At 49.2% G+C, this 24,028-nt stretch overlaps 2 protein-coding genes and 1 pseudogene across 2 annotated transcripts; 1 reads left to right on the forward strand and 2 right to left on the reverse strand.

Annotated features, from left to right (window-relative positions):
* Positions 1-15,484, forward strand: part of LOC106846470 (uncharacterized) — a 54,387-nt pseudogene extending 38,903 nt beyond the window's left edge.
* A 138-nt stretch (positions 15,485-15,622) lies between these two features.
* Positions 15,623-17,359, reverse strand: LOC123282436 (40-kDa huntingtin-associated protein-like). Its single transcript, XM_070502597.1, has one exon. The coding sequence runs from the start codon at positions 17,293-17,295 to the stop codon at positions 16,180-16,182; it is 1,116 nt and encodes a 371-aa protein (XP_070358698.1). The 5' UTR covers positions 17,296-17,359; the 3' UTR covers positions 15,623-16,179.
* A 215-nt stretch (positions 17,360-17,574) lies between these two features.
* Positions 17,575-23,031, reverse strand: LOC106827066 (uncharacterized). Its single transcript, XM_070502596.1, has one exon. It carries the CDS (start codon positions 19,405-19,407, stop codon positions 18,256-18,258), a length of 1,152 nt encoding a protein of 383 aa, XP_070358697.1. The 5' UTR covers positions 19,408-23,031; the 3' UTR covers positions 17,575-18,255.
* Positions 23,032-24,028: the final 997 nt, after the last annotated feature.

A 24,028-nucleotide genomic window follows, 5' to 3' on the forward strand; every position in this document is an offset into this window, starting at 1 on the left:
AGTAAGGGGCATAGAGTCTTTTGTGAGGTGAAAAAGGGAAGATAATTGAGTAAGGGAGGAAAGCATTTCTGAGGAGAGGAAGGAAAGGTCTTTGAGGGAGGGGAGAGTAGACATTTGTGATATAAGCAAGGGCAGATCCTTGCAAGGAAGTGAGTGACGAGTGATGGGAAGCCTTAGAGTAAAGGGGGGGAAGGACTTCAGCAGGGTAAATGTGGAAGGGAAAGCTTTTGCGAGGTTGAAAGGGAATAGCTCAGAGCGAGAGGAAGTGAGAGAGAAAAGGTTTTTGACTGAAAAATAAAGAAGAGAGGGACTTAAGTGTGGAAAGGGAAGGAAATTACGAGAAAGTTGAAGCAGAGAAGGAATTTGGTCGGGGGCGGGGGCTGAAGGAAGGAAGGCCTTTGTAAGTGGACTGTGAGGGAGGTTAGTACTTTGTGAGAGGAGGCAAGGAAAATAACGCCTTTGTGAGGAAATGTAAGGGATGAACGGCCTTTGGAAAGGATTTTCAGGAGGTAAGTCCTTTTTGAGAGGAAGTGAGTCAGGCAAGGAATTTGTAAGGGAAATGGAGGCAGGGGTGGTGTTAATGAGGGAAGAAAAAGCCTTTGACAAAGGAGGTGAGGAAAGTTAGTACTCTGTGAGGGCAAGTGAGGGAGGCACAGCCTTTGGGAGAGGAGGTGACAGTGTAAGGATGTTGTGAGGAAGGGTGAGGAACAGATCTTGAAAAGGGAGGTGCTGAAGAGAGAGGGAAGGATTTTTTGAGAGGTGGTGAAAGTAGTTAGGACTTTGTGAGTGGAGGTGAAGGAAGAAAGGTCTTTGTGGGGGGGAATTGAGGAAGAAGAGACCTTGGCGAGGGGATGTGAGGGAGAAAAAGCCTTTGTGAGGGTAGTTGACAGAGGGAAAGCCTTGTGAGGGTAGGTGAGGGAGGACAGTATTTTGTGAGGGGACGTATTGAGGGGGTGAATACTTTGTAAGGGAAGGAAGTTCTTTTTGGGGGGAGGTGAGGGAAGGAAGGCCTTCATGATTGGAGTAGGGAGGTTAGTTCTTTGTGAGTAGAGGTGAGGGAAAGAAAGCCTTCCTTCTTTTCCTTCTCTGGAAAGAGGTAAGAGAAAGGGAAGCCTATGTGAGGGTACATGAAGCAAGTTAGCACTTTGTGAAAGGAGGTGAAGAACAGAAGACTTTTGTGAGTGGAGGTGAGAAGATCCCATTTTGTGTGGAGAAATTGGGGGTTGACTTCATGAGGGTTGTGAGGGAGGAAAGACATTTTTGAGCAAAGGTGCCAGAGATTAGTTCTTGGTGAGGGGAAGTGAGGGAAGTAAGGCCTTTGTGAGAGGTGTGAGGGAGGCAGGCATTGATGTGGAAAGGGAAAGCCCTTGTGAGAGAAGATTAGAGTGAGAAAAGTCTTTGCAAAGGGAGGTGATATGGGGAAGGCCTTTGTTAGAGGAGGTGAGGGACTTGAGGACTTTGTGAGGGGAGGTAAGGAGGAGTTGGCCACATGAAGGAAGTTTTGAGAGGTTAGTACTTTGTGAGAATAGGTGAGAGAAGGAAGGTTTTAATGAGGGGTCATGAGGGAGATGAAGGATGGAAGACCTTTGTGAGAGGAGATGAGGAAGAAAAGGCCTTAGAGAAGGGTGGTGAAGGAGATTCTTGTTTTGTGAGGGGAGGGGAGGGAAGGGAGGCCATTGTGAGGGCAGGTGAGGGAGGGAAGACTACTTTGAGGGTGGTGAGGGATGAAAGGTACTTCTGAGGTGAGTTGAGGTAGGGTAGTACTTTGTGAGGAGAGGAGATGGAGTCTTGTAATTTGTGAGAGGACTTGAGAAACGGAAGTCTTTGAGAGGATTTGTGAGTGAGGGAAAGCTTTGTGAGGGTAGGTCATGGAGGATAGTATTTTTGAGGGGATGTGAAGGAATTGAGTGTTTTTTTAGGGAAAGTGAGGGAAAGAGGGCCTTTGCGAGGGAGGTGAGGACTTTGTGAAGGGAGGTAAAGGAAGCAAGGGCTTTGTGAGGGGAAGTGAGTGAGGGAAGGTCTTTATGACAGGAGAGAGTGAACTAATTATGTTCTGAGGCAAAGTGCAGGATGGAAGCCCTTTGTTAAGCAGAGGTGAGGGAAACAAGTTGTTTGTGAGGGGAGGGGAGGAAGCAAAGAACATTGTGAGTGGTGTAGAGAACATAATAATTTTGTGAAGTGAGGTGAGAGAGAGAAGACCACTATGAGGAGAGATGAAGGAGAGAAGGTCTTGGTGAGGGAAGTTGTTGGACGTCGGTATTGTGTGAGGAGAAGTGAAGGAGGTTAGCGCTTTGTTAGGGAGGAAGTGAGAGAGAGAGAAGGCCTTTCCAAGGGGAGTTGATGGAACAAAGGATTTCACCAGGTGAGATGAGGAATGGAAGGACATATTGAGGGGAGGTGAGGGATGCTATTTCTTTGTGAGTGGAGTTGAGGGAGGAAAGTCCCTTGTGAAGGGAGGGGAGACAGGGAAGGAATTTTTGAGGGTAGGTTTGGGATGATGTCTATTGGGGTGGGGTGAGGGAAGGAAGGCCTTTGTGAGGGAGGTGAGTGAGAGAAGAAATTTATAAGGGGTGTTGAGGCAAGAAATCCACGAGTGACAGAAAACAACACCTTTGTGAGGGGAAGTAAGTGGCAGAAGGTCTTTGTGCAGGGAGGTGAGCTAGGGAAGGCCTTCGTGAAGGGAGGTAAGGGACATTAGGACTTTGTGAAGGGAGATGAGTTTGTGAAACCCTTACTGGGGAGTCAGGATGGAAGGAATGCGTTTTGAGGGGAGATGAGCGAGGGAAGGCCTTTGTAAGGGGAAATGAGACAGGCAAGGCATTGGTGAGCGAGGGAAGGCTTTTGTGAGCAGACAGATGACAAAAGGATGAGCCTGCTTTACTGGTCACCCAGTTTGAGGGTACAATCCCCAGATGGACTCTTGCAACACTATACTCCTCTCGGGGATGGTCATAAAAGACAGCTGTGAGGAGAAATCCTCCCAATGGACAGTTTGGGGTGGTGCACCTGGCCATACACTTTGGGTGGAAAGAGGAGTGTCCTGAGCCTAGAGTACACCATAACTCATGAGCAGTGGTAGATGGCCTGGCTAGTTGGCCAGGAGCCTTGCACTTTAGGCTCTCTAGGCTGTGGAGCATTGGTTCCAAAAGGGGCACACTTTCAACAGAGTGCACAGTAACAGCCTCCTTGGTCTTCAAGCCGTGGCAGCCATCACCTGGTCCCTCTGGGCTCCTCATGCCTAGACACCAGCAGGCAAAGAAAAGAGTCAGAAGTAGAACATTCTGGTTCATATCGGCTACAGGGAACTGCCTTGTCCAAGATTATGTCTGTTTCCAGGGGGTGGCCCATGGCCAAAGACTGGCTGATGCAGGGATATGAAATTCCAAGCCCCTTGCTTCAATGTGGGACAACTCTGACTGGCCAGCTCCCGACTCCAAGCAGTATTGGCTGAGGCTCTGGCTGCAAGGGCATTGCATGTCAGCTTCTCCCTTTCCTCACGCTCTCCCTGGCTATCTTCTGAGAGTACTCCTCAGTAAACAGTTTGCCTGACAGTTTGTGTTTTTAAGGAATCCAACCTAAGAGAACTGGAGACCTTGTTTCTTATTTCACTGAGAAAAAATAGAAGCAATGAGAACAGACTCTCCACCCTGCTCTTATCACCAAATCTACTGACCTACATGCACCTGGACCAATACACTCTGCCTACCCTCCTGGTTTGTGTGCAAGACCTGCCTGGGCACCTATCAAAGATGTTGGGTCCCATCCTCTCTCATCTGCTCAAGGAATCCCCCCCACTGCCATTCTCCCCTCTATTTCCTTCATAATTATCTTTCCTTCTTGACTGCATCATCCCCGTTACCACACAAACATACTGTTCTTTCTTTCTCTCTTAAAAAAGGAAAAAAAACCCCTCAACCTTTACCATACCCTTTCTCTGCTTTCCTTTGCAGCAAAGGTCTGAAAAATGTCTCTACTTATTGTCTCCACTTCCTCTACTCCTGTTCTCTCTTGAAAATAGAGTGGTTAAATCAGGATACTATCCCCACTACTTCACCAAAGCTGCACTTGTCAAGGCTGCCAATGACGTTCACCCTGCTCGATCCAGTGATTACTTTTCAGCTCTCATCTTACTCAACCTCTGAGCAGCATTTGGCATAGTTGGTCACTTCTTGAAGGATCCTTCTTTTCAGCTGGCGTCCGGAATATCACACTTTCCCGGCTTTCCTCCTACCTCTGTGACTGTTCCTTCCTGTCTCCCATGCTGGTCCCCTCTCTTCTTCCCACCTCCTTAATGTTAGAGTGCCCTGGGACTCAGTCTTTGGCTCTCTTCTCCATTTTCTCTCATTCTAGTTAGTCTCATCCACTGCCGTGGCTTCAAATGCCATCTACATGCTGATGACTCCCACATTTATATCTTGATTCCCAGTCTCTGCCCTGAATTCTAGGTTTAAATAGCCAACTTACTACTTCACATCCCTGCCTGGGACATCTAATAAGCATCTTGATCTTAATATGTCCAAAACTGATCTCTTGACCTACCACCACAACCACCCCTTGTCCAAACCTGCTAATTCCTCATTTACCTCAATCTCAATAAGTGCAACACCGTTCACCTAGTTGCTCGGGTCAAAACTCCTGAAGTTATGCTTTACTCCTTTCTTTCTCTCAAACACCCATCAATCCACCAGCAAACCCTGTTTCTTCTACCTTCAAAATGTAACCAGAATTTCAACACTTATTATCATCTCTACTATTATCACCCCAGTCCAAGACACCACCATCTTTCATCTGGACTTTTGTAAGTCATCCCAACTGTTCTCCCTATTTCCATCCTTTCAAACCTTGTAGCTTCTTCTCAAGAACCTGTATCCTACTGAGAGTCTTCAGTACCGATCCTTCTGTGGGCCACCTAGACAGATATGTTAAATCTCTCACTCTAAGTGTGGGTTTATCTTTTCCTCCCTATAGTTCTGTCTGTTTTTATTTTACATATTTTGAAGGTTTGTTAGCAGGTACATACATTTAAAATTGTCATATCTTCCTGGTGAATTAACCTTTTATCATTATGAAGTTCATCCATTCACTTACTCAGCAGGTATTTATTGAGCACCTACCATATTCCAGGCACTGCTCTAGGTACAGTGAACAAAATAGAAAAAAAAAGTCTGCCCTCATGGAGCTTACAGTTAGAGACCCTTTATCACTCAAGTAATGCTTTTTGCCTTAAGATCTGGTTTGTTTGATATACTGCCATTCTATTATTTTTCTTTTGGTTAGAATTTGTTTAATCCCTTTGAGTCCAAAATCTATTTATATTTTAGGTGTCTCTGGTAAAGAGCAAGTGGTTGGAATTTTTAAACCTGAATCACAATATTTGCCTTTCAACTAGATGATGTAGTCCATACCATTAACGTAATTACTGATATATTTGCATTCATATCTTACCATCTTATTTTGGTTTTCTATTGTCACAACTGTTCCATATTTCTTTTTCTATTCTTTCCTGATTTCTTCTGAATCAAATATTTTTTACATTTTCATTTTTCTTTCTACTAGTTTGTAAGTACACCCTTTTTCTATTTTCTAGTAGTTTCTCTAGAAATTATAACACGCATACTTCACTTTTCAAAATCTAAAGATAATCAGTATCTTTTCCCTTCCTCATGACAATGCAATGGCTGTAGCACACCAGCTACATTTAAATTCTTTCTAACTCAAAATGGATTAAAGACCTGAATGTAAAACGTGAAACCATAAAACTCCTAGGAGAAAACATAGGCGGTCTTGACATTGGTCTTGGTGATGATTATTTTTAGATTTGACACCAAAAGCAAAAATAAACAATTGAGACTACATCAAACTGAAAAGCTTCTTCACAGCAAAGGAAACCATCAACAAAATGAAAAGGAAACCTCCTGAATGGGAGAAAATATTTGTAAATCATATATCTGATAAGGGGTTAATATCCAAAATATATAAGGAACTCATACAAGTCAATAGTAAAAAACCCCAAACAATGCAATTAAAAAATGCGCAGAGGATCCGAACAGACTTTTCTCCAAAGAAGACATACAGATGGTGGACAGGTACGTTAAAAGATGCTCAACATGACTAATCACCAGGGAAATGCAAATCAAAACCTCAATGAGATATCATCTCACACATGTTAGAACGGCTATTATCAAAAAAGACAACAGATAACTAGTGTTGGTGAGGATGTGAAGAAAAGAGAACCTTGTGCACTGTTGATGGGAATGTCAGTTGGTGCAACCGCTATGGAAAATGGTACAAGAGTTCCTCAAAAAATTTTAAAAAGAGCACCGCCTTTGAGGACAGACTGCATGGATCTGAATCCTGGCTCCTCCACTTACTATCAATGTGTTGAGTGCCAAGTTTATTCACCTTTCTGTGCTTCCTTTTCCTCATCTTTAAAATGATACACTATCAACTTCACAAGATTGTTATGAGGATTAAGTAAGATAGCATAAGTGAAGTGCCAAGAGGAGTGCCTGTCCCCCTATGAGCTTATATAAATATTAGTTGTTATTATTATTCCTTTTTATACCCCAGTGTTCCTCATTGGATTCAATGCCAGAAACCCTCAACGTGCTGTCTGCCTCAGTTTTGTGCTACAAATCGGTCTCTCCATCACAGTCAACACAATATAACCATCTTTGCCCTGTTCCTCCTTCTCCACTCTGACTCCTAGTTTCCTGTCCTGCTGACTTGGCAAAGCCTACTCTCCACCATGACGACTCCAACCCCTATGCTAAGGACCCTCTTAAAGCTTGCAATATTGGGGGCTCCTGATGGAGCCAGGGACTGTGCCACCTTGGCCCCCTTCCACCCCTCCTGCAAACCTCCCAGCAACCCAAATGGTGCCCAGAGTCTCATAAAATCTCTCCTGAACAGTTCTGACAGATATGGGCCAGAAACTCATCCCATGAACAGAACACTACCAGGTCTTTCATGAAGATCAGGTCATGCCATTGCTTTTCTAGTTTCAGTTAAGTTCTTTCGAGATATAATTCACATACCATGCAATTCACCCATTTAAGGTGTACAAGCCAATGATTTTAGTATATTCATAGGGTCATGCAACCATCACCACAATCTAATTTGAGAACATTTTTGTCTCCCCCTAAAAGCGGCCCCATACCCGTTAGCAAACACTCCCTCCCCGCTCCCACCAGCCTCTGGCAACCACTAATCTGCTTTCAATCTCTCTAGATTTGCCTATTCTGGACATTTCATATAAAGGGACTATGCACTATGTGCATGCACTATGCACTATGTGACCTTTTTTTTTGGTCTGGCTTCATCCACGTAGCATATTTTCAAGATTCATCCATGCTGTAGCATGCATCAGTACTTCATTCTTTTGTATGGCTGGATAATATTCCATTGTGTGGATAGACAACATTTTGTTTATCCATTCATCCGTCCATGAAGATTTGAGTGCTTTCCACTTTGGGGCTGTTATGAATAACGCTGCTATGAACGTTTGTGTACAAGTTTTTGAGTAGATGTATCTTCTCATTTCTCTTTGATCTATACCCAGAAGTGGAATTACTGGGTCATATGGTAGTTCTGTTCAACTTATTGAGGAACCATCAAACTGTTTTCCACAGTGGTCGCATCATTTTACATTCCTACCAGCAGTGTATGAGGGTTGCCAACACCAGTTATTGTCTGTCTTTTTTGTCACAGCCATCCTAGAGTTTGTGAACTGGTATCATTGTGGTTTTGGTACGCATTTTCCCTGACTAATGATGTTGAGCATCTTTTCACATGCCCATTGACCAACTATATATCTTCTTTGGAGAAATGTCTATTCAAATCCTTTGCCTATTTTTTAACTGGGTTGCTTGCCTTATTGTTGTTGAGTTGTGAGAGTTATTTATATATTCTGGATACAAGCCTCTTACCAAGTATATGATTTTTAAATATATTCACCTATTTTTTGCGTTGTCCTCTTGCTCTCTTGGTGGTATTGTTTGTAGAACAAAACCTTTTAATTTTTATGTAGTCGAATTTATTTTTTTCTTTGGCACTTGTTTTTTGGCCCCCATTTTATACAGAAAAAGATTGACGCTCTGTGTCGTATTTGAGCCCATTGGGTGATCACTTGTGTGGAAGAAGACCAGTTACTATGTGGCATGCTGAGGTCACACTCCTAAAAGCAGATGGCTCACTAGGTGTGATGGACGAGTCATGGGGTGCCCTGATTAAACACTATTTCTGAGTGTGTCTGTGAGGGTGTTTCCAGATGATATTATCATTTGAATCCATAGATTCAGTAAAGTAGATCCCCGATGCTGGGTGATTAGATTTAAAGATGTGAATGACTATTTCCAGTAGTAAACAGAACACTGATAGCCCATGGCATGAACTGTTTGTAGAGATACGCAAAATACCTGCATTGGATACTCCTAATCAACCACTTATAAGAAACAGGGAGCTAAGTGACTCTGTATATGATACTTTTGAACATTTTTGGAAAACTAACAAATATAATGATGTTGGGTTGTAGCTCCTAATGTGACTGGACAAAGTGGTGAAAGAAAAGGTTGAGCTCAGGGATTTGAATTCCCAACTCAAACGCCGTGTAATTGACCTAGGAGCTTCTATGTATGCCCTGAAAGAGACCCTTACCTCCTATAGCCACAGAGCTAAAATTGCTGAAAATAAAATGAAGAATTTCATCCTGAAACTGGCTGGATTACAATGCAAGTTGAATTCCTGGCCTTGAAGGGTATCTACTGTTAAATTGAGGGCATCGATTGGGAAAGAATGGGATCCTATAAGTTGAGATGGAGATGTATGGGAAGACACTGATGAAACTGGGGGTATCGAGTCCCTAAATTCTGATGAGTCTTCTTTACCAGTGGAAGTGGCCTTCCCACCCTCAGCAGAAGTGGCCTCCCCACCCCCAGTGGCAGCAGCCTCTACACCCACAGTGGTACTGGCCTCTCTACCTCCTTCTGAGGGGATTAACTCCACATTGCCTGAAGAAACTGTAATGGGCTCCCCGAGGCAGTTGCCATGCAAGAGGATGCTGATTCTCCTCAGGACCCACCACCACTACCCCTCTTTGCTTCTGGACCTGTAAGTGGGTTTGAGTCCCAGTAGGCCCCTACAGGTGAGGTACAAAGTGTGACTCATGAGGAGGTGTGCTACACTCCAAAAGAACTGCTTGAGTTTTCTAATTTATACAGATAGAAACCTGGGGAACACATGTGGGAATGGACACTGAGGGTGTGGGATAGTGGTGGAAGGGATATAAAGTGGGATCGGAACAAATTTATTGACATGGGCTCACTAAGCAGAGATTCTGCATTTAATATTGCAGCTCTGGGAATTAGAAAGGGCTCTAATGGCTTGTTAGATTGCTTGGCTGAAACATGGACCTAAAGGTGGCCCACTGTGAACAAATCAGAAATGCTGGACATGGCTTGGTTTAATATGGAGGAAGGGTCTCAAAGGCTTAGGGAGATTGGAATGTTAGAGCATATGTGTCATTTAAGATCTGCTCACTCACATTGGGAGGGTCCAGAAGACATACCTTTCACCAGCACTGTGAGGAATGAATCTGTGAGGGGAGCACTAGCATCCTTGCAGAGCTCTATGATCGCTCTTCCCTGTAGGCCAGACCTCATAGTGGGAACTGCAGTCACTGAATTGGTAAACTTAAATGCAATGGGAGTGATTAGATGCCGAGGTGGCGGGGGCTGATAGGTGGCACTTAATCACCAAAGGCAAGGTGTGACTAGGGTTTCTATAATGGACAGCAGAGTCAAAGCAGCAATCAGAACAGTCTCACTTGTGCAGACCTATGGCATTGGCTAATTGAGCATGGTGTGACTGGAAGTGAAATAAATAGGAAGCCTGCTAAATTCTTAGTTGATCTGCGTAAGCAGAAACATCTAGGTCAAGTGAACAAAAGTCAAACCTGAATCATAAAAACAGAAATTCATGACCCCTCCTTCGATTCCCAGAATTGAGCCATTTTACACGACCAGGACCCTGGTACATTACTGAAAATGTACACTGTTCATCTTCCTTTCTCTCAGTCTTCTCCAAAGGGACCTATGGTCTTTCACTAGGGAAACAGTATACTGGGAAGTAATCAGTCCTCTCAGGGACCGCTGGACACTGGCTCTGAACTGATGCTAATTCCAGGAGACCCAAAGCATCACTCACTCTGGTCCACCGGTCAGAGTAGGAGGTTATGGAGGTCAGGTGATCAATGGAGTTTTGGCTTAGGTCCGATTCACAGTGGGTCCAGTGGGTTCCTGAACCCATTTTGTGGTTATTTCCCCAGTTCCAGAACGCATCATTGAAACAGACATTCTTAGCAGCTGGCAGAATCCCCACATTGGTTCCCTGACCTGTGGAGTGAGGGCCAAGTGGAAGCCGCTAGAGCTACCTCTGCCTAGGAAAATAGTGCACCGAAAGCAATACCGCGTACCTGGGGGGATTTCAGAGATCAGTGGCACCATTGAGGACCAGAAAGAGGCAGGAGTGGTGATTCCCTCCATATCCCCATTGAACTCACCTATTTGGCCTATTTGGTGCAGAAGACGGATGGATCTTGGAGAATGGCAGTGGGTTACCGTAAGCTTAACCAGGTGGTGACTTCAATGGTGGCTGCTGTACCAGCTGTGGTTACATCACTTGAGCAAATTAACATCTCCGTTGTGAGCCGGTATGCAGCTAGTGAGCTGGCAAATGCCTTTTTCTCCGTCCCTGTCCGTGAGGCCACTAGAAGCAGTTTGCTTTCAGCTGGCAAGGGCAGCGATACACCTGCACCATCCTGCCCCAGGGGTATATCAACTCTCCACCCCTATGTCACCATTTAGTTTGCAGGGATCTTGAGCGCCTTTCCCTTCCACAAGATATTGCTCTGGTCCATTACATTGATGACGTTATGCTGATTGGGCCTAGTGAGCAGAGGTAGCAACTACTCCAGACTTACTGGTGAGACACCTGCATGCCAGAGGGTGGAAAATAAATCCAACAAAAAGTCAGGGGCCTTCCACCTCAGTGGAATTTCTAGGGGTCCAGAGGTGCGGGGCATGTCGAGCTATCCCTTCTAAGGTGAAGGATAAGTTGCTGCATCTGGCCCCTCTTACACCAAAAAGGAGTCACAAGGCCTACTGGGCCTCTTTGGACTTGGGGAGGCAACGACGTATCCCCCATTTGGATGTGTTACTCTGGCCCGTTTACCGAGCGACCCAAAAAGCTGCTGGTTTTGTGTGGGGCCCAGGACAAGAGCAGGCTCTGCAACGGGTCCAGGCTGCCGTGCAACCTACTCTGCCACTTGGGCCATATGATCCAGCAGATCCCATGGTGTTTGAAGTATCAGTGGCGAATAGGGATGCTGTTTGGAGCTTCTGGCAGGCCCCTATAGGATTTTGGAGCAAGGCTCTGCCATCGTCTGCAGTTAACTGCTCTCCTTTTGAGAAACAGCTTTTGGCCCCAGCTACTGGGCCTCAGTAGAGCCTGAACGCCTAACCATGGGCCACTCAGTTACCATGCGACTTGAGCTGCCCATCGTGAACATAAAGTTGGGGGTGCGCAGCAGCGCTCCACCCTCAAATGGAAGTGGTATAGGTGTAACCAGGCCTGAGCAGGCCCCAATGGCACCAGTAAGTTCCATGAAGAAGTGGTCCAAATGGCCATGGCCCCTGCTCCTGCTACATGACTTTCTCCCAGCCTGCACCTATGCCTCTCAGGGGAGTTCCCTCTGATCAGGTGGCAGAGGAGGGGAAGACTTGGGCCTGGTGGACAGACGGTTTTGCACCATGTGCAGGCACCACCCACAGGTGGACAGCCACGGCACCACAGCCCCACTCTGGGACCTCCCCGAAGGACGCTGGTGAAGGGAAACCCTCCAGGTGGGCAGAACTTGGAGCAGTGCACCTGGTTGCTCACTTTGCTTGGAAGGAGAAACGGCCAGACGTGTGATTACACACCAGTCCATGGGCTCTGGCCCATGGTCTGGCTGGAGGGTCAGGGACTTCGAAGGAACGCGACTGGAAAATGGGTGACAGGGAAGTCTGAAGAAGAGGTAGGCCTCTCTGAATGGGCAAAAAAATGTGATGATATCTGTGTCCCGTGTGAATGCTCACCAAAGGGTGACCTCAGCAGAGGAGGATTCTCATATTCAAGTGGCTAGGATGAACCGTTCTGTGGGTACCAGTCTGCCTCTTTTGCCAGCCAGTCCTGTGTTTGCCCAGTGGGCTCGTGAACAAAGTGGCCACGGTGGCAGGGATGGGGGTGATGCGTGGTCTCAGCAACATGGACTTCCACACACCAAGACTGACCTAGCCACAGCCGCTGAGTGCCCAATCTGCCAGCAACAGACCAACACTGAGCCCGCAACATGGCCCCATTCCCCAGGGTGATCAGCCAACTACCTGGCGGCAGGTTGATTACATCGGACCACTTCTATCAGGGAAGGGGCAGCGTTTTGTCCTTACTGGAATGGACACTTACTCTGGATACGGATTTGCCTTCCCTGCACACGGTGCTTTTGCCCAAACTACCGTCCATGGACTTACAAAATATCTTACCTTTCTTCACGGTATTCCACGCAACATTGCTTCTGATGAAGGAACTCACTTCACAGCAAAAGAAGTGTGGCAATGGGCCCACGCTTATGGAATTCACTGTTCTTACCACGCTCCCCACCATCCCAAAGCAGCTGGCTTGACAGAACGATGGAATGGCCTTTTGAAGACTCAGCTACAGTGCCACCTAGGTGACAATACCTTACAGGGCTGGGGCGAGGTTCCCCAGAAGGCTGTTTAATCTCAAATAAAAACAACAACAAGGTCATACATCCACCTCACACGATACAACCATCCTGAATAAAGGTGAAAATGCACCAACTAACCCCTTCCCCAGAAGAGGAGTTAAAGTCCTCAAGTGAGGTTTACTCCAACTGCAAGGATTCACGGGTCCAGGAATCAAAGGGTCCAAATGGTGGTGGGACTACTCACTATTACCGCTAGCGACCCACTAGCAAAATTTTTGCTTCCTGTCTCTGTGACCTGATGCTCTGCTGGCCTAAACATCTTGGTTCCAGAGGAAGGAATGCTTCCACCGGGAGACACAGCAATGCTTCCACTGAACTGGAAGTTAAGGCTGCCCCCCGGCCACTTTGAGCTCCTCAGGGCTTCTGTGGATCAACAGGCAAAGAAGGGAGTTACTGTGCTGGCTGGGGTGATTGATCATGACTACCAAAGGGACATTGGGCTGCTACCCCACACTAGGTATTGGAGGTAAGGAAGATATGTCTGGAGTACAGGAGATATAAAGGTGTCTCTCGCTATTAGTCCTTTAGTATTATGCCCTGTGAGTAAGGTCAATGGAAAACTACAACAACCCAATCCATGCAGGACTACTAATGGCCCAGACGCTTCAGGAATGAAGGTTGGGGTCCCCTCACCATGTAAAGATCCACAATCAGCCGAGGTGCTTGCTGAGGGCAAATGGAACACAGAAGGGATAGCGAAAGAAGGCAGTTGTAAATACCAGCTAGGACCATGTGACCAGTTACAGAAACAAGGACTGTAATTGTCATGAGTATTTCCTCCTTCTTTTGCTATGAATACCTTTGTGTGTGTGGTGGGGGGATGTAAAATATCTGTTTTCTTCCCTCTCTTATCCTTCTACCATGTAACGTAAGATGTATTGACTTTATATCATAGTACTTAAGCATTGTTAACTTTATATCACAGTATTTTAAAGTTTTGAGACGTCAAGGAGAAGAGTGAACATCACCCGAGGGCTTTTCACCCTCTACTGGGTAAAGGGTTATTGCGTTTTCATTTGTACAGAGGATAGTTGTATCGTGTTTGGTCCAGGTAGGACCTTGCTATTATCTTTATTTGGAGTTTAAGTATGTCTTAAAATGTTTCTGGATGCCAAGTTGATAAAGGGTGTACTTGTGATGGTTAATTTTATGTGTCAACTTTATATTTGGTCAAACATTATTCTAGATGTTTCTGTGAGGGTATTTTTTAGTTGAGATTAACATTTAAATCAGTGGGCTTTGAGTAAAGTAGATTACCCTCCATACTTCAGCATGCCTCATTTAATCAATTAAAAGCCTTAATAGAAAAAGACTGACCTCCTTGGAAGAAGAGGGAATTCGGCCTGCAGACTGCCTTTGGACTCCAACTCCACCTCTTTTCTGGGTCTCCCTGCTGGCCTACCCTGCAGATTTTGTTTTTTTTAAGCCTCCATAATCACATGAGCCAATTCCTTAAAATCTCTCTCTCTCTCTCAATATGCCTATACATTTGTAGATATGTATCTACACAGATACAGGTATCTATCTCTGTGTGTATATATATACACACACACACACATACATACACAGAGAGAGAGAGACAGAGAGAGAGAGAGATTCTGTTTGTTTTGTTTCTCTTGAGAACTCTAATGCTTCCTGTATACCCATTACCAGGCTCTCTGGTGATCCCTCCCCTCCCCCTCAATGCAAGGAGTTTAGACCAGAGGCCTAAGGAGGTTTTTCTTTAAGCCCAAATCCAAATACTATCACTAGTCACAGTCCATACTTGCTAAGCATTCTTCTCACAAGACAGTAAGGCGGCGGGCCAGGCCTGCAGCCTGGGTTGAGAGGAGTGTACCAGAAAAAGCAAAAGCACAAAGGGCCATACACCGTTCCCTCTTTTGCAGTAAGTTGGACTAGTCTTTTAGGGCTCCAAAGGACCCTTCCCGGCAGCCACGTGAGAGCCCAGGAACGCTGGCTGAATCTGTCTCAAGTGGGCCTCTCCTGTATGTATTGCCTTACCCATTGCTTCCACACTGTTGAAGTAGGAGGAGAAAGGAATACCCCAAAAGTCCCACCCATTTTGAGGCACTTAAGTCATAGTGACTACCCTCCACATATCCCCACCCCCAAAATGCAAAATAAAAATCTACCCCCAAACTGTGTCCTTAAATCCCACCCCAAAAGATTAGTATACAAGTTCAGCCTAAAGGATGCATTTTCCCAAAGTGGAGTGATTCAGAATGAGATTATATCCTGAAGAGTTCTTGTTGTCACTCTCAAAACTGTAAAGAAAATAAAACAGCTAAGCCGGTGTGCATGTAACATCGGGACCAAAAAGCCTCGGAAATTTAGTGTTTTTTAAAATGGAACGCCATCCTGCTTTTGGGGAACAAAGACGCTGTCTTGCACATACCTGACCACAGTACCAAAGAAGCAGGCTGATTTTACATATTTAAGTAAGAGTCGCAGAAAGTTCCCTACTACGAGTAAAAGTTGCATGGACTCCCCGTACCTCTCAGAACAGAACCAGAACTGTGAATTGCAACGCACATCTGACACTTTTGTGCTGGACTCGCCCAGGGTCGCGGGGTTATTGGAGACATTTGCATTGCGGCTATCTGAGCAAGGACCGCATTGCAAGTGATCTCTGCAGATTCATTACCTGGCACAGCCTGCATACCAGGCACACCGTCAGTTGCAAATGAACGAATACATCTTGGAGCCGAAAGACAACTCTCTGTTTCTGCTTTCTGCCTCCCGACATGCAGATAAGCGATTCCCACTTTATAGGTGAAGTAAATCTAAACCACAAGTTAGGAGTACTAGAGTGGCTTTATCGTGGATTCAGGGCTGTAGCAACAACAACATGACGTATGGGATTGAATGATTCCCACGAAACGTACGGGGCGGATGAAACAAAGGAGAAACAGGGTGATCACACAGATAGAAATAAGCTAAGAAGTCAGAGTCACGATAAAAAAAAATTATATAGCTTAAGTACTCAGAGCTGTGCAAATAAAATCCTCACTGTGAAGCAAAGGTGCGGGGGAGGGGGTAGAGCGGGGCAGAGCTGGGTGGAAGAAGAGGAGGAAGGGGATAAAAGGGGTTCTCAATTTACGTCGCAGTCTTGGGGGAAGAGAGCCATGTCCTCTCCTCGATTCCATCATATTGTATTTTCCCCCACTATTACGGAAATGCGTCTTTGGCATACAGGTAACTTTCAGTCAACTAAATTCCTATGGTGGCAAGAGGAATGAGATAAACAAAGGTAGAACCGCCGGGTTCCGTGTCTTTTATTTCGCCCCCAAACGCAAAGGCGGATGGAGGCGTGAGGTCTGGTAACAGGCAGAAAGTCACTTGGTTAAGGTGATCCGTCAGATCCCCTGTCCTGAGGGGGAGACGGTTTCTTGCAGAACGAGGTGCAGGAGGTGGTTCTGCTCGGCACTCAACAGCGGCCACATCTCCACCTGCAGCGACTTGACGGCCTCCGTGTCCTTTTCGTGGGTGGCCATGACCAAGGACTGGAGCAGTAGGAAGAGCTCCTCCGGAAGCTGGCCACTGCTCTCCTGCCCGTGGCTGTCGAAAGCCTCCCAGCAGTACTTCTCCAGGGTGTGGGCATGCTCCGGCAGGAGCTTGGCGGGCGGGGGTTGCAGGAGGAGCAGCAGCAGCACGCGAGACACCTCGCAGCGGACCAGCACGTCCGAGAAGGCGCCCAGCGCGGCGGGCGCGGCTGCAGAGCCGGCGTTCGGGAGCAGCAGCGCGGCCGGCAGGGCGGGGGCCGCGCCGGGTCCGGGCTGGGGCCCCGGCGGCGGCGGCGGCGGCGGCGGCGGCGGCTGCACCGGGTGGCTGCCGTGCTCCCGCGCCAGGCGCTGCATGCGCGTGAACACCGCTAAGGCGCCGCTGTAGTCGCGCGCCAGCAGCTGGCAGGAGGCGGCGTCGCCGAGCGCCTGCAACGCGGCCAGGGGCAGCTGGGGCAGCTGCAGCTGGGCGGCGCGCTGGAAGTGGCCGGCGGCGGCGGCCGGCTGGCCCAGGTCGCGCAGGGCGGCGGCCAGCTCGAGGCAGAGGGCGGCGGCGGCGGCCGGCTGGCCCAGCTCGAGGTGCAGGCGCACGGCGGCGCCCAGGGCGCTGCCGGCGGCCTGCAGCGGCTCCCCGTAGGCGGCGGGGCAGACGAGGCGCTGACGCGCGTCGCGCTCCTGCCGCAGGAAGAGGCGGGCGGCCTCGGTGAGCGCCAGCGCCTCCCCGGGCCCGTGGAAGAGCGCCTGCTGGCAGCGCGCCACCGCCAGCTGGCACCAGGCCGCGTAAGGCAGGCACTCCTGGGCGCGCAGCTCGCGGCCCAGCTGTGCGAACTGCTCCCCGGCCTCCGCCACGTTCGGCTTCCGCAGGAAGCGCTTCTTCAGCTTGTTCGACACCTGGCGGTACCGGGCCAGGAAGTCCCCGGCCTCGGGCCCTGGGCCCGCGCCTCCGCCCAGGCCGCCCGCGGACGCCGCCATGTTCGCCGCCCGAGCGCTTCCGGGCGCGCCGACGCACCCGGGCGGCCGCGCCGGCGCCAGCGGCGGGCTGCGACGTACCCTGCGTCCCGCTCCAGAGGCCCAGCGCGCCGGGTGGCCCCCGTGATATGCAAAATACCCGGGTCGGGGGCGGGGCCTGGCCTGGCTGCGAGCTGCGTATGCAAATCGGGGCCCACGGGGCGGGGCCTGGCCGGGCGCCCGCTGTTGCTAGGCGACGGCTCTTTGGCCCAGGTTGCTAGGGGCGTCCCCCAGCGTCTCTAACGCAACGCGACCCAAGCGAAACTCGGGATCCACGTGGCCCTCATGCCGACTTTGCCTGTTTCTCGAGTGTCCGTCCGTCCTCCATCTTCGCGTCAAAGCCCCTGCCCCCTTGGAGTCCTTGCCCACCGCTCTGCCCACCTCCTCCCCCCGCATGCGGCCCCCCGCCCCACACCGCCACCCCCACCCCCGGTCGCCACTGCACGTTCACCGGGCCACGACGCCGCAGTCCCGGACTTGAGCTCCACCCCAGCGAACACCATCCTTCCCAACGAACACCGTCCTTCCGGGGACGTGGCCGGGCTCTGACTTGTTCGGAGCCCGTGGCGGAGTCTTGCGCACCCAGCCTCACCCCCGACCCCACCCCAGCCAGCCTTCCCACCCAAGGCCCCCCGCGACCCCACGCTGTCCACCGCTCCTCTCTGTCATCCCCGACTCCTCCCTGCCACCCCGAGCCCACCCCCCGCCGTTCCCCCTCCCTCCAAGGAGACATGTCCCGGCACCAGCACCTCCCGCGCAAAGTGACCGAAGCACGCACGCGGGTTTCCTGAAACACTTTATTCTTAGAGATTTCCCATGACTGTGCCCGAGGCCCCAGACAGGCTGGGGCCGCCCCGGGGCTGTGAGCGGGCCTGGGGCCCGACGGTCGGTCGGCCCGGGGACCCGGGTCGCGCTGGGCAGCTACTACCGGCCCGGGGCCACCTGGGAGATGGTCGTGGCGCCAAAGAAGCCGCTGAGCAGCGCGTTGTTGTGGACCGCCATGTCCACGAGCTCCGGGGTGATGCGCCTCCTGCCGCTCTTGCAGGCCTCGTTGCCCGCCAGCTCCAGGACCTTGGCCGTCAGGTACTGGATGACGGCCGCCAGGAAGACTGGGGCGGAGGGGCTCAGGCGCCGGGCGTAGTGGCCCTCCCGCAGGAGGTGCTCCACCCAGCTCACGGAAAACGACAGCTCCGCTCGGGCGGTGCGGGAGCGGGGCCGGCCCTGGCCGTGGGAGGACCCTCGACGACGACGGCTGCGATTCCCCGGCATGCTGGGCGTGGGCTGCGCGTTCTCCTCCGACGGGCCTAGCTCTTGGGCGGCGCGGTGGGATGCGGAGCCTCCGGCTCGGCTCGGCTCGGCTCGGCTCGGCTCAGCTCGGCTCGGCGCGGCTCGGCGCGGCGCGGTGCGGTGCGGTGAGGAGAGGTGCCACCGGCGGGACCAGGTGCGGTGAGGTTCGGCGAGGCGAGGTGCGAAGGCTCGGCGGCGCCCCAAGCTCTCAAGACGGCCGGTACTCAGGCCCCTCCTCGGTATCCTAGCGACGTCGGGCCGGCCCCCAGTTGGTCTGGGCGCACGCGCCGTGACAGGTAGATCCGGTGAGGTCACCGCTCTCCCATTGGCCACCGGAAGTGGCGGGCCTGGGCCCGCCAAGAAAGGGCGCGGGCACGAGCCTGCTCGCGCTGCGCCCTGGACCCTCTCTTCGAGGGAGCGTTCCCTTGCCCCTGGCTGGGAGCCTGGACGGAGAAGAACAACAGACGTGGGGACGACCCACTGCCACCAAGTGGACACCCGCGGGGCCGGGCGACCGTCGCAACTACCCGCTTCCAAAACGTTGGCGCCACCCCAAAAAGAAACCCCTGTGCCCGTCCGGCCGTCGCTCCCCACCCGCCGGCCCCACCCGACCCCTAACCCCGACTCCTCCACCGCCCCGCAAACCCACCCCAGCCCGCCACCGGCCAGCACCCAGGCAACCACTCTTGCTTCCTGTCCACAGAGGTCGGCCTCTTCTGGAGACTTCCTCCAGATGGAGTCGTACCATAAAGCGGTGGCCTTTGGTGCCTGGCTGCTTTCACTTAGCATCACGTTTTCGCTGTGGTTCGTCCCCGTGGCAGCACGAATCAGCGCTGCATTCCTCTTCGCGGCTCAGCGAGATTCCCTGGTATGGAGAGACCGCACGCTGCGTATCCACCCGTTCACCAGTGCATGGACGTTTGGGTGATGGCCACCTTCTGGCTCTTGGGAATAGCGCTGCAGTGAACATTCCCCTACAGGGATCTGTGGGAACACCTCTTCTCAATGCTTTTGGGTCTGCGAGTGGGATGGCGGGGTCACGTGGTAGTTCTATGGTTAATTTACCGAGGAACCGCCCCACTGATTTCCACAGCGGCGCTACCATTTTGCATTCCCAGCAGCGGCGCGTGAGGGTCCAAAATTCTCCACGTCCTCCCTGAAACTTGCTCTTTTCCGTGTGTTTTGTCTTGTTTGGCTTGCAGCAGCCATCCCAGTGGGTGTGAAGTGGTAGCTCATGGTGGTTTTCATTTGCATTTCCCTACGGGCTAATGATGTTAAGCATCCTTTCATGTGCCTCTTGCCCTTTGGAGAAATGTCTGTTCAAGTCCTTTGCCCATTTTTTAACTGGGTTGCCTGTCTTTTTTGTTGTTGAGTTGTAAGAGTTCTTTGTACATCCTGGAAAATAGGCCCTTATCAGATACATGATTTGCAAATGTTCCTCCCATCCCGTGGGTTGTCCTTTCACTTCCTAGATAGAGTCCTTTTTGATGCACAAAAGTTTTTGATTTGGATGGCCTACAATTTAGCTCTTTTTTTTTTCTTTTGTGGCTCTGCCTTTGCTGTCGTATTTAAGGAACGCTGATGCTTAACTTTTTGTGTCAACTTGGCTAGGCCACGGTACCCAGTTATTTTGTCAAACATTTTCCTAGATATTTCTGAGAAGGTATTGTTTAGATGAGGTTAACACTTAAATCAGTAGATTTTCAGTAAAACGCATTATCCCCCATAATGTGGCTGGGTATCATCCAATCAGTTGAAGGCTTTACCTTGAAAAAACTGACCTCCCTTGAGGAAGAGGGAATTCTGCCAGCAGACTTTCTTTGGCCTTCAACAGCAACATCAACTCCTCCGTAAGTCTCCAGCCTGGTGGCCTACCCTGTGAATTTTGGGCTTGCCTTCCTCTGCAATCCTGTGAGCCAATTCCTTATAATCTGTTTCTCTCTCTTTCTATACACACACACACACAAATACACACACATTCTATTGGTTCTGTTTTGTTGGAGAACCTTGACTAATACAGATTTTGGTACCAAGAGAGGTTCTAGAAGAACAGAATCTTAAGAATGAGTTTTCTGAATTGATTCTGAGGTTTCTGGAACTGGTTCTCCAGTCTTATTAGATTTAAAGACACCAATGACTCTTATTTCCAGTAATAAAGAGGACACTGATAGTCCATGACATGATATGGCAATAGAGATATACAAAATATCACCACTGGGTACTACTAATCAAATACTAAAAAGAGGCAAGGTTCTGGGTGGCCATGTATATGAAACTTTAGAACATTTTTGTCAAACTAGTGAACATGAGTTGGCTGTTTAATGTCACTGGACAAAGTGGGAGGGAGAAAAAGGATGAGCTCAGGGATTCAAATTCCCAGCTCAAAGTTATATAAGTGACCTGAAAGCTTCTATATCTGCCCTGAAAGAGATCTTTATCTCCTGTAGCCACAGAGCTGAGTTTTCTGAAAACCATCCTGAGAGTGGCTGAAGTGCAGTGGAAATTGAATTCTCAAGCTTGCAGAGTGTTGTGTCAAAGCAGGGGTGAAAATTGGAATGGGAATATATGGGAAGACATTGATGAAGCTAGGGACTTTGAACCCCCCAAATTCTGATGAGTCTTCTTTGCCTCTTGAAGCAACCTCTCTACCCCTGTCTGAGGACATTAAACCTGTATTTCCCGAGGAAACTGTAATAGACTCCCCTGCAGCATTTGCCTCACATGTCACTGCTGTTTCTCCTCAGGGCCCACCTCCACTGCCCTTTTTTGTTTCTAGACCTGTAGCTAGACTCAAGTCCTAGCAGGCCCCTAAAGGTGAGGCATACAGCATCACCTATGAGGAGATGTGCTACACTCCAAAAGAACTGCATGATTTTTCTAATTTATACAGACAAATCTGAGGAATATGTATGGGAATGGATATTAAGGGTGTGGGATAATGGTGGAAGGAACATAAAGTTGAATCAGGCCAAATTTATTGATATGGGCCCACTAAGCAGTAATTCTGTATTCAGTGTTGCATCTTGGGAAGTTAGAAAGGGCTCTAACAATTTGTTTGGTTGTTTGGCTGAAACATGGACCAAAAGGTGGCCCACAGTAAATTGGCTTGAAATACTAGGCCTGCCTTGGTATATTGTAGAGGGAAGGATTCAAAAGCTTAATGAGATTGGTACATGAGACTGAATGTGTCATTTAATACCTACTCATCCACGCTGGGAGGGTCCAGAGGACATACCTTTCACCACAACTGTGGGACATAAATTTGTGAGAGGAGACCCAGTAGCTTTGAAGAGCTACATGATCACTCTTGTTTGTAGGCCAGAACTTACGGTGGGAATTTCTGCCACTGAATTGGGAAATCTAAATGCAGTGGGAGTAACTAGATCCTGGGCTGGCCGGGGCCAAGTGGCAGCACTCAATAGCCAAAGGCAAGGTAGGTGTGGTTACCATAATGGACAACAGAGTTGAAGCAGCAATCAGAATACGCTGACCCACGGAGACCTATGATGTTGCCTAGTTGATCATGATGTTCCTAGAAGTGAAACAGATGGGAAGTTGTGTTCTTTACATAAGGGTACCATGACGAAATGCCACAGACTGCATAGCTTAAACAAGATAAATTTATTGTCTCACAATTCTGGAGGCTAGAAGGCCAAGATCAAAGTGACAACAGGGTTGCTTTTGTCTGAGGCCTCTCTCCTTGAATTGAAGACAACTGACATCTCACTATGTCCACACATGGCCTTTTCTCGGTGCGGCTGTATTTTTAGTATCTCTTCCTCTTCTTATAAAGGCATCAAATATATTGGATTAGGACCTCACCCATGACTCATTCGACCTTAATTACCTCTATAAAGATCCTATCTCCAAATATAGCTCCCACTGGAGGTTAGGGCTTCAACATACGAATTTTGAGGGAACACAATTCAGTCCATAAGAGAAGCCTATTAAATTCTTACTTGATCTGTATAAGCAGAGGAGTTTTAGATCTAGTGAACAAAAATATAACTTGAATCATAGAAGCAGAGAGTCACAGTCCCCAGTCAAGCCCCAGACTTGAGGAAGTTTACAGACACAGAGCTCCTTGAATGATGGGAAGGCAGGTTTGCTTGAAGAACTTCAGTACCCTCCCAAAATAGTATACTGTCAATCTTTCTCCAAGCCTTCCCCAAAGGGTCCTACAGCTTCTTATCAGTGTGATTTTGAATTGGAGAAAAGGAAATAATCAGTAGTCTCAGGGACCACTGGACACTGGCTCTGAACTGATGCTAATTCCAGGAGACCCAAAGCATCACTCACTCTGGTCCACCGGTCAGAGTAGGAGGTTATGGAGGTCAGGTGATCAATGGAGTTTTGGCTTAGGTCCGATTCACAGTGGGTCCAGTGGGTTCCTGAACCCATTTTGTGGTTATTTCCCCAGTTCCAGAACGCATCATTGAAACAGACATTCTTAGCAGCTGGCAGAATCCCCACATTGGTTCCCTGACCTGTGGAGTGAGGGCCAAGTGGAAGCCGCTAGAGCTACCTCTGCCTAGGAAAATAGTGCACCGAAAGCAATACCGCGTACCTGGGGGGATTTCAGAGATCAGTGGCACCATTGAGGACCAGAAAGAGGCAGGAGTGGTGATTCCCTCCATATCCCCATTGAACTCACCTATTTGGCCTATTTGGTGCAGAAGACGGATGGATCTTGGAGAATGGCAGTGGGTTACCGTAAGCTTAACCAGGTGGTGACTTCAATGGTGGCTGCTGTACCAGCTGTGGTTACATCACTTGAGCAAATTAACATCTCCGTTGTGAGCCGGTATGCAGCTAGTGAGCTGGCAAATGCCTTTTTCTCCGTCCCTGTCCGTGAGGCCACTAGAAGCAGTTTGCTTTCAGCTGGCAAGGGCAGCGATACACCTGCACCATCCTGCCCCAGGGGTATATCAACTCTCCACCCCTATGTCACCATTTAGTTTGCAGGGATCTTGAGCGCCTTTCCCTTCCACAAGATATTGCTCTGGTCCATTACATTGATGACGTTATGCTGATTGGGCCTAGTGAGCAGAGGTAGCAACTACTCCAGACTTACTGGTGAGACACCTGCATGCCAGAGGGTGGAAAATAAATCCAACAAAAAGTCAGGGGCCTTCCACCTCAGTGGAATTTCTAGGGGTCCAGAGGTGCGGGGCATGTCGAGCTATCCCTTCTAAGGTGAAGGATAAGTTGCTGCATCTGGCCCCTCTTACACCAAAAAGGAGTCACAAGGCCTACTGGGCCTCTTTGGACTTGGGGAGGCAACGACGTATCCCCCATTTGGATGTGTTACTCTGGCCCGTTTACCGAGCGACCCAAAAAGCTGCTGGTTTTGTGTGGGGCCCAGGACAAGAGCAGGCTCTGCAACGGGTCCAGGCTGCCGTGCAACCTA

Source organism: Equus asinus, chromosome X (assembly GCF_041296235.1).
Source record: "Equus asinus isolate D_3611 breed Donkey chromosome X, EquAss-T2T_v2, whole genome shotgun sequence".
Lineage (NCBI taxonomy): Eukaryota > Metazoa > Chordata > Mammalia > Perissodactyla > Equidae > Equus > Equus asinus.

What these genes read in the sequence shown, in the direction of transcription:
- LOC123282436 (XM_070502597.1), bottom strand. Translation starts at nt 17,295, where the DNA reads ATGGCGGCGTCCGCGGGCGGCCTGGGCGGAGGCGCGGGCCCAGGGCCC.
- LOC106827066 (XM_070502596.1), bottom strand. Translation starts at nt 19,407, where the DNA reads ATGCTAAGTGAAAGCAGCCAGGCACCAAAGGCCACCGCTTTATGGTAC.